The 10661-nt window shown below is 43.8% G+C and overlaps 1 protein-coding gene across 2 annotated transcripts in view; it reads right to left on the bottom strand.

The window, feature by feature from the left end:
* Window positions 1-6950: 6950 nt before the first annotated feature.
* NOLC1 (nucleolar and coiled-body phosphoprotein 1) overlaps window positions 6951-10661 on the bottom strand; it is a 37746-nt gene continuing 34035 nt past the window's right edge. For both annotated transcript variants that reach the window (XM_061634639.1, XM_061634638.1), the window contains exons 12-14: window positions 9146-9255; window positions 8753-8833; window positions 6951-8569 (exon numbers count right to left, since the gene is read on the bottom strand). In XM_061634639.1, coding sequence (XP_061490623.1) covers window positions 8411-8569; window positions 8753-8833; window positions 9146-9255 — 350 coding nt within the window. In that variant the 3' untranslated portion in view covers window positions 6951-8410. The remainder of the gene's footprint in view (window positions 8570-8752; window positions 8834-9145; window positions 9256-10661) is intronic.

Raw genomic sequence — 10661 nt, 5'->3', positions numbered from 1 at the left:
TCCTAAATGTTGTTCTCAAGTGTCTCTAACATATCTCAGGGTTTTGGGCATCAATTTCTTTTATAAAGGGCCCGTTTCGGCCTGTTCCGTTCCATTCCGGCTTTTACACCATCCCGTTTGAAAGCAAAGAAGTGGTGGGTGGGTGGGTTAAATATATTGGCGGGGGGGGGGAGGAGAGAGAAACCCACGATTGTCCTGTGTGGTGTAGTCCTCAGAGTGTTGCACTAGGACTTAGGAGAACCAGGGTTCGGTTTCCCACTCAGCCATGAGTGGCTCACCGGGTGATCTTAGGCCACTCGTAGCCTAACCTGCCTCAGGGGGTCGTTGAGAGGTTAAGATGGAGAGAGGGAAAAGCGTGCACTCCACCTTGAGCTCCTTGGAGGAAAAGCGGGATACCAATGTAAGGACTACATTATAAACCTGAAGCCGGGTGCTGTGTGTACAATGGGTCAATGGACTGAGGAGGTAGACATCCCCCACAATAACCTTCCCCAGGCATGGAATGTTGCAACCAGGCCAGCAGGTCTCACTGCAGGACAGCTAGTAAATGAGCACCAGGAAAAAGGAGCATGAACTATGGGGACCAAAAGAAAGAAAAAAAGCCCTGACCAATCTCTTCTGTGCAGACATTCACCTGTCCTCCTGTCTCCTTTCATCTTTTTATGAGGAGAGGCAGCTGCTAGGCAGGTGCAACAGGACAGGAACAGACATGTTGCTGTTCAACCCACACGAGAATGGGCAGGCACCTGTCTCGGCAAGGGAGAAGCTGAGGCACCTTTTTCCAAGCCCACATATTCAAATCCCAACCAGATCTTTTGCTGCCTGTCGTCATGCACTTAAGGGAAAGTGTTATCAAAGGGAGAAGGGAGTGGCATCTGTTTTTTCTCAAAAACTGCAGCACCAGGGTACTAATTTATCCCAACACCCATAGTATCAATTTCACACAGAGGGCAGGGGAAGTAATATTTGTGTTCTCCAAGCAGTCTGAAATGCATCTCTCCTTCGAGACTGGTTCTTTCGTTCACTGATGTGCCACTGTGCTTGCTCTGTCCTGGAGTGGAGTCCCCCACGTGTAATTGGACTTCAGTTGCCATATATCTCAGACATGACCAATGGTCAAGGATGATGGGAATTATAGTTCAGCAACATCCAGAGGGCCACAAGTATCCATCCTTCCTGTACAGTTGAAACGGTCAGATATGAAAATGTCCCAATTTTCAGACTCTTTTAGCAACCCACCTGTCTTGGGTTGTGGGAGATGGCATCTATACATGACGCTGCCTTATACCATCAGTCCAACTAACCCAAGTATTGTCCACTCTGATCCATAGTATCACTGGAAGGTCTTGGGCAGGTACCTCAGGACTTTTTAAACAAGATACTGGAGACTCAACCTGGTATCTTGTGCATTAAAAGGCAGCATGGTATAGTGATTAGAGCAGATGTAGGGAACCTATAATCCTCCATGATGACTATGTTCTATCTACACTGTTAGAGGTGACAAGTCTCAATACCAGTTGCTGAGAATCACAAGTGGAGAGAGTGCTCTTGCATTCAGGTCCTTCCTGTGGGCTTCCCATAGGCATTTGCTTGGCCACTGTAGGAACAGGATGCTAGACTAAATGGGCCAGGCTCTTGTTCTGTTCTCCAGATGTTGAACTCCCATCAGCCTCAGCTGAGACGGGGATGGTTAGGGATGATGGGAGATGGGGACAGCACCATCTGTAGTGCCACAGGCTCCTCACCCCTGTAATCCCCATTCAGCCACAAAGCTCCATTGGTGACCTTGGGCCAATCACTACCTTTCACCCTAATCTACTTCACAGGGCTGTTGTGAGGGTAAGATGTAGAAATAACCTAAATTCTTATCTTCCTGCTCCCCTCATGAGTGAGGCAAAAGTGTTTATATCTGCAGGCATAAATACATACATGCTCCACCTGGCTACTACTTTCACAACCCAACAACCCAAACCTGACACATCTGTGAAGAGGCAATGGAATTGCCACAGTTCAACTTTCTGCCCCATGGATGATTTGGATTTGACCCCTTTCCGACGCAAACTTTATGTCCCAGGCTTGCCTATTAAGTTTCACATCTGGGATCAGCACTGAGGCTGTTGCCATTGTAGAAGCCAGAAAAACAAATCGGTGCCTTCTTCACTTGCAGAATGGCATTCAGCAAAGGACTGGAGCTGTCCTGCCCCCACCCCTTACTTGATGAGCCCTTTCAACCCATAAACAAAAGCCAGTTCCCAACATTGTTTCTTGCTATCATACTACAGCATCATGGAATCAAAGTCAAGGAAACAATTTTGGGAATTTCCCATAGCTTGGGAAGTGGCTTTGGACAACTAGGTAGTGGGGAAGCCTCTCTGCTCTCCTTCCAAGAGCTGCTTCTGCATTGGGAAGATCACTGCAAACCCCACTTACCCCATCCTCTTGTGCACACATGTGCAGACCCAGGAGATAGAGATAATGCCATTGTTGAGGCTGCCAACAGTGATGAGGAAGCTAATGTCTCCACAGCCACCACCAATTTATGCTTAGCAGAGAAGCTGGGGTGAGAAAGGGTATGACCCTAGCCCTGGTCAAATCCAGCACCTCAAATTGTATACAGAAAAACAAGTGGAAAATCTGCAAACGTTTTGAGAAAGCTAGCCCTCACTTTCACAACTTCAGAGGAAAAGGGGTGGGGGAGGCTCAGCCTCTTTACCATAAGCAACTATTAGCGGAAGACATTTGCAAGTGCCTCTGAGCCTGCTCCTTCCTGATGCTGGCTAAGAGAGGGAAGCAAACTGATCTCATTTTCCCCAGCCACCAGCCTTGGTTAGGACTAATGTCTGTAGACCATCCCCTTCTAGTTTGGCTCTGTTAGGTAGAGTGATGGGAACCTAAATACTAGAGTGCTGGTGTGATGTGATCAAGAGACCCAATCTCCTAATGCATTCATGTGACTTCTTACAGTTTACCAGCATTAAAAGCAGAAATATTTTTAAACATATAAAAATAGCATCTTTAGCCAAGTCAGAATGCATTTTCCTACTGTTACATAACTGTGTACTTCCTTTATTCCAGAATTCTAGGTGTGTAACTCTAGCAGACATTTTCAGTCTGTACACTTGGAACAGAGCATAAAAGTTGATGTTATGGCTACTAAATTAATTTTCTTCCTTGCTGCACTGTAACATCTTCCTGATGAAGAGTTCTGGAAAACTCAAAAGCTTGCCACTACTTTGTGACATTTTGGTTAGTCCGGAGAAAGTTACTGCTTAACAGTTCCATTAGTTTTTTTAAATGATTACTTTAAAATAAGGGAAGGGCTGTTGCTTGGATGTACAGCATCTGCTTTGTACACAGAAGGTTCCAGGCTCAACTCCAGGCAGGGCTGAGAGAGAATAATATTGTCTGAAAATCCTGAAGAGCCACTGTTTGCAAATATAATGGGAGACATTCCTAACAGTGTAGACGGTACGAAGCTCAATGGACCAATGGGTTGACTTGGTATACATTGCAGCTTCCCATGGGGCAAGTTTAAAGTACACCCAGTTTAAAGAAACCATCCATAAGTGTGATGAGCTGCTGCTCCAACCTCTTAACAAACTGCTTTATGCCCTGTTGGTATGCTGCTGTGTAGTCTGCCAGGTCTTACTAATGCTGAGACATTCAACTGATTTTGGTACAAGCAGCGTTTTAAAAGACATATTTGATTTAAATAATGCAATGCCAAGCTGGTGTTAAACACATACATGACAGGGGAACTTACAGAAATAAATGAGAGCAGGGAAGAGAATTAATAAGGAGGTGAGGGTGATGTCCTTATATGTTAAAAACTGTAAATATGGTAAATGCGGGTTTATATAGGGATATACGGTAAGTGAATTGAGTAAGAGTACATGGGCTGGAATACTGGAGAATGTTGGATGATGATTGGCTGAAGGTATAAATGAGAGGTTGGTTGGGGGAAAGTTGAGAGGAGAGTGATTGGAAAGGAGTTGAAGTGGGAGGCAGTTGGGATTGAGTTGACAGAGTTCGGAGGGAGGTTTGGATTCTATTAGGCTGATATTTGGACAGAATATATATAACTGGAAACATAAGAGTGACACTATATGAAACCACACGCTTGTTAAACATTCCTAAAGTAATCTTGTTATTTCCTGGTGTTATCAAATAAATACTTTTATTGGTTTACCAAAAACCTGATCCTTGGCTGGGGATATACAGACCAGAAGGGAGGGCAGGGTAATGACCAAGGCTGAAGGGAAACTGTATCTAATGGTGGCAGCGGTGAAGGAAGAAATTGTAACAGCGTCAAGTATCCAGAGCAACCCAGGATTGTATTGTATTAAAAACAGAATGTAGTAAAAACAGAAATGTAGACCAAGGCTGTATCCCAGGGCAACAGGAGATTTGCAAACGCTTGAGTTAGAAAGCTACAACCACATACGCAACTGTGTATGTCTTGTTCTGCTGATTACATGCATTCCTTCTTCCCTGGTTAGATAAGCTTTTCTGTGCCTCTCTGTGTAAGCCTTTGGTGATAAAAGGGTGAAGCAGGAAAGGGGGGCACGCGACCCATGCTTCATCCTTTGCTGTGAAACGTATGTTTCGCCCTACTGCAGTAGTTTTTGAATAAATGCTTTGAACTCATTGCTACTTGGTGGCCTTCTCTCTCTACCCGAGAGAACCCCTAAATTTTTACAACAGTATGCTTTATAGACAAAGATACAGGGGGGTTGTGGACAGCAAGAGCACCCAGACACAAAGTAACAAGCCGTAGGGAGACTAAAGCGAAGTCTCTAGCAGTATTGTTTACAGGAAGTGGCTGGTGGTGCTGCCTAGCAGTGGGATCTTGAGAGATCTGTGCTACAGCGGAGTGAGAAAAAATAAAAACGATGATCCTGACTGGTGGTGTCCTGAGGTGGTGCCTAGTGAAAGGCAGTAGCCACAAGCAGGTGGGAACCTGACAGGTGGAGCCAAAGGTGGGATCGTCACAGTGAGCAGCAGGCAGGCAAGACATGCTCCAGCACCCATGATCTTCTGGAAAGTAGTAGCACAGAAAAAAACTTACAGGCAGCAGAATGAGGCTATGCATGTGTTTGTGTGAGTCCCACTCAGCCCAATCAAACTTGCTGTAAGTTAAGATGTGCAGTTGTTTGTGACATGCCTTAGATTAGTTTTTTGGGTTTACCACATAGTTCCAGGACATTGTAGGAATAGGAAAAGCTGTATCCAGTGATAAAAGGCAATCTATTAAACAGTTGCTGGTGGATAATGGTTAATTTTATACAAGCACCCACCAAGTCACTCCTTTTATACCTATGTAATCAACATTTTAGAGTACAGGTAGGGAACCTTGGTCCTCCAGATGCTGCTGAACTACAACTTCCATCAGCCCTAGCAAGCACGGTCAATAGGCAAGGATGATGGGAGTTGCAGTTTACCAACATCTGGAGGGCTACAGGTTACCCACACCTGCCTAGGCAGACATAATCCTTTCTATACTATCCTTCTGGATCACGTGTGGATGAGGAAGAGTGATGGCTTTGCAGTGGCTATAATCCTACCTCCACAGTAGACTACAGTTAGCAATAGAAGACTGATGCCTCCAGAGAAGATTTGTGCTGTTAATTTCCCAGAGCTTTCCATTTTGCAGGCCACGCTGTTCAACTTCAAACCACCTGATGCAGTTGTCTAGAGATTTGAGTTGACATGTGATTCTTATATTGATAACACCCAGTTCTATTTTTCTTTCAATCTGCAGAACTTGAGGGAGCTGATTCCCTTAACAAGTAAAATCCTTGATCTTAACTATATCACTCCAGATATTATTTTCAGAGAAAAGTTCTTCTCCTTCTCTCATAATACTAGAACTCGTGGACATTCAAAGAAGCTGAATGTTGGAAGATTCAGGACAGACAAAAGGAAGTACTTCTTTACTCAGTGCATAGTTAAACTATGGAATTTGCTCCCACAAGATGCAGTAATGGCCACCAGCTTGGATGGCTTTAAAAGGAGGTTAGACCAATTCATGGAGGACAGGGCTATCAATGGCTACTAGCCATGATGGCTGTGCTCTGCCACCCTAGTCAGAGGCAGCATGCTTCTGAAAACCAGTTGCCGGAAGCCTCAGGAGGGGAGAGTGTTCTTGCACTCGGGTCCTGCTTGCGGGCTTCCCCCAAGCACCTGGTTGGCCACTGTGAGAACAGAATGCTGGACTAGATGGGCCACTGGACTGATCCAGCAGGCTCTTCTTATGTTCTTATGAGGTAGATGTTCTGGATGGGAAACAGTTTCCCTTAAAGCAGGGGTGGATAGTTATATTTCAGCCAAGAGCCATATCACCCGTCAAAAATTGCACTCCAAAAGTGGGTGGGGTGTGACCCAAAAATGGGTAGGGCTAAGGTACTTACACAGCTAATTACATACATAGCTAACACAATGGCACACACAACCCCTATATTCCCACTGCAATTGCACTTTTGAAAATCCTCCAAGTGGAGGCAAAAGAATGATTTTTCTCAAGACTAAATGCAGGAAGGTTCTTTTATTGCTGCTAGACATGCCTTTTAACTTTATGTAATCTGGAAAAGGTGTGTCTGACAGTAGTAAAAGATCCTTCCTGCCCCAAAGAGTGCAATTTCCAACTCAGCTAAAGCTGGATAAAAGTAGGCTGTGTGCCATCTGCCACTTAGGCAGCCAGGACCAGTGCCAGATCATAACCCGACAGTACCTGGTCCTGAAGGGGAAGCATTACTCATCCAGAACTGCCTCCTGGTTACTGATCTTCTCACCCCACTCCAAACAACTTTCACAATGGAGACAGCACAGCTCTACCACGCCCAAGAGATTAAAAAACTGCCTTTTTAAGTGCCAGTGCATTAGGCCCTTAATAAAATAAATTATGCCCACCTCTCTTAAATCACCCTTGTAAGTCTAGACAAAAACCTGTCAACATTTACAAAACATTTTTATTATACTAAATGTTTGTCTATTCAAATAAAATATCCAACCTCTCCCACACAATTAAAAAGTCACATCTTGCCAGCTTCTTGTACTATTCCAAGGGAATTTGAAGACAAAAGACAAGAGCCAAGGCTGTGAAAAGAACAGCTTCTGTGAGCATTAAGACACGTTATAACCTTTTTTTACCCACAGACATTGCTGACATAGGATCTACTGTGGATGGATTTTGACTTACAACGATACCCATAACAGGGTACATCTAAAATGCTCTCTCAAGAGCCAGCTCACCACACAGTAAAATTGTTGGATTGTACCACTTTATAGTTCAAATGGGGGAAACACACAACTGAATGTTTTCCCTTCGAGAAAAAATTAGCTGCCTACAACCACTTCTTCATGTTTCCCACCTTTCTTCTGTTATCAGGTGGCACTTCTTGCACAGACCTGGCTTCCTTCAGCAGCTGGGTTCTTGTTAAGCTGCTAGGCCCCACTTGCCAATGGAGCACAATCAACTTGGATTAACATGAATGAGGTTGCAAGTTTCTAACAGAACAGCCTTAACTAGAACTAGCCTTACTGGAACAAAGTCATCAAGTTGCCCAAAAGCAAAACAGACAGATGAAAAAAGTCAACGGGTGCAACTGCACCCCATCAAAACAGAGGGGCCATTGCAAGCAACATATTCAGTTGCAGAGCCATCATGCAAGGTCTCTTCACTGTGACAGCGTCATACAATTACCAAAGATACAAGAGTGGCACTGCACTCTGCAGCTATTTCATTCTTAGATCTTCCTGATTTCTGGAGAATTTGAAAGGCAACAAACATAAGTTTGTTGTCTGATCTATAAAAAGAATATTTTTATAGCCAGTAAACTGAAGGAAAAAGGAAATATACCTGGGTTCGACCAAGTTGCCCAGCTCTTAAAGGGCACAGGAATATTTTATGAATGCCCCCAAAGAAGAGCTGATTGAAAGGGGGGGGGGAGAAGATAGGAGCAAGTGGCTCTACTTAAAAGGCATCCAAAAAGAAATATCAAATGGGATGAATGGAGCACCCTTTTGACAGCAGATAAGATTTTATTCCCTGCCAATTGTGTAGTGCAACAGTGGAGCAATACAGATTGACTTTATTTTCAATGTATACCTAATGTTAGATTTGTTGGAAAATATAAAGGGTGTTTACCCAAAACACACATATTGCTTTATGAGGTATGCAATAACTGAACTTCTGCCACCTAAAAAAATGGTACTTAATTAGTAAAGTCCAGGAAGTCCCCAGGAAACAATCACAGACATTGCTCAGTTTTGTCATTAAGTAAAATGGCAACCGTCGTCCCATGTAAAAAATACAGGAGGCCATGTAAGTCAATGCTTTGTGGAAGAGAAAGCCACGACATTTCATCTTTTCACAAGCTAAAACCTGGGATCCCGCAGACACAACTAACGCTTAGTCACTGTCAAATTTGATGGAGTTTATCTGTGTGGAGATAGTGCCACCACAGTAACTTCCTCTTTTCTTCTTTGTCTTTTCATGTCGGAAGGATTTGCCTTTTGTAAATTTCAGAACATCATTTGCCTTTTTACCCCAGTCACCTGCAGCTCCTTTCTGGAAGAGAGAACAGACAAGTGAGTGACCACCAGACAGCCAAATAACATCAAGTAGCTATTGAAGAGACATTTTGTTTCTGATGCACAGGCTCCCTAAAGCAAGCTGGTCCTGGACAGCCTCTCAGTTCTTCAGTTTTGCACAGACTACTGTTTGAGAAATACAGATTTATCCTCCTCTTACCTTGGCATCAAATGAATTGTTTGCTACCCGCACATCTACTTCAACCTCTTCTGCTCTTACTCTGCGGAAAGGACTGGACTGCTGTTGAAAGAAAATTGCTGTTTTGGTATTTCCTTCAGTAGCTGTCATGATAATGTAAAACATGAGCCCAACTACATTGGATTTCTGCTCTTACCCTCCAAAACAGTAAGTTAAGAATCTCTCTGGGCCAGAATTGTTTCTTGAGGCCCCAATGCCCAGAACTGCAGATATCAGGTCATTCCTGACATTTTTGTAGAACTTCACAAGGTTTTTCATGGTAGAAGACAGCCAAACAAAACGAAAGCTTTTGCAGCTTTCATTGTGAAAGGAACTCCACCCCACCCTCCAAGATTCCCATTCCTTGTTACTTACCCGCTTCATCTTGGGGAACGTGTGTGGAGTTTTGGGTTTCTTGCTCTTCTTGGCATCTGGTGTCTCCAGCTCCTGATCATCTTCCCTTCTCCGCTTCTTCTTGGTCAGGCCTGCCACATTTCCCATACATATTAGATTTCAACACGATCACATCTCACTGTAGGAAAGGAACCCACTACTAGGCCAAATAGCAGCCCATTAAATAAGTAAGGGAAGGCAAAAGTAAAGAGTAGGAAATGCTTTGTTTTGACATACATCCAATGGTAATTTAGTGACTGACGTGGATTTAGAAATACAAGGTCAGCATGAAAACTTGTATTAACTTAGGGAAAAGAAAAAATAGGCCTCAGCTCTCTTCCAAGGCTCCCTTTCACAAGGCTTCTTCTTCTTGGTGGAAATCGTTATCTGTAGAGACAGCCAGTCTCAAGGCAGGGAGGAGGAAGGAGGGAAACTGCCAGAGCTTCAGGGATGGTGAAAGATGGGGATGTTTTCTCACTGTTGTAAGTTTCCATAAAAACAATACGTTGCTTTTAAATGTATATTATACAGCCATGAGAGTGCTGTATACTATAGCCAGTGTGGATTTTTCACATTCCGCAGTGTTAAATTGAAAATACCCCCATGCCATTCTGAAGCTTCCCATAAGCTCCTTTCCAAACAAAACCTTACAAAACGTATAGTCCTGAACTCAGAAACACTTGCTTAACAATCCTGTAAATTTTCATGGCAATACACAAAACAGTCAGAGAGAATCGAGAGTTCAAAGTCTAAAAAGAGAGGAAAAAACACCCCCCTTTTAGACTTTTTTCTGTCAGGGTTCTCATAATCTGTTGAAATTCATTCAAAATCAGCCATGTTCACAGAGTACCTGTAATCCTATGACTGACCTTGTCCCATACTCTGACCTTCATCTTCTGCAGTTTAAAAGTTTAAAAAATGCCTCACTGATTTTTAATTAATTTAAGAAATTTTGCATTGAACTGAATGATAGTGTTGGGCGTGCTCAGTAAGAACCAACTGTCAGTGTTCTAAAAGCCAGACTCACAGCTGCTGGGCTTGGCTAATCAGGGAGTCACACCCACACCAGACTTTTATTTCACTTGAGACAGTCATGGTTTTCCCCAAGAATCCTGCGGTCCGAACATATAACACCGATTCTGGCCCGCTTGCATTGGCTGCCTATATGTTTCCAGGCCTGGTTCAAGGTGCTGGTTTTAACCTATAAAGCCTTACACGGCGCGGGACCACAATATCTGGTGGAACGCATCTCCCGATATGAACCTACCCGTACACTACGCTCAACATCGAAGACCCTCCTCCGGGTGCCTACTCAAAGGGAAGCTCGGAGGGTGGCAACAAGAAAAAGGGCCTTCTCAGTGGTGGCCCCCGAATTGTGGAATAGTCTTCCTGATGAGGTACACCTGGCGCCAACATTACTACCTTTTCGGCGCCAGGTTAAAACCTTCCTCTTCTCCCAGGCATTTTAATACGTGTTTTAATATGTGTTTAATATGTG

Source organism: Rhineura floridana, chromosome 7 (genome assembly GCF_030035675.1).
Source record: "Rhineura floridana isolate rRhiFlo1 chromosome 7, rRhiFlo1.hap2, whole genome shotgun sequence".
In the NCBI taxonomy this organism is placed as follows: Eukaryota; Metazoa; Chordata; class Lepidosauria; order Squamata; family Rhineuridae; genus Rhineura; species Rhineura floridana.
Note: the sequence above shows the minus strand (reverse complement) of the source record. Positions and strands in the feature narration are given on the sequence as shown.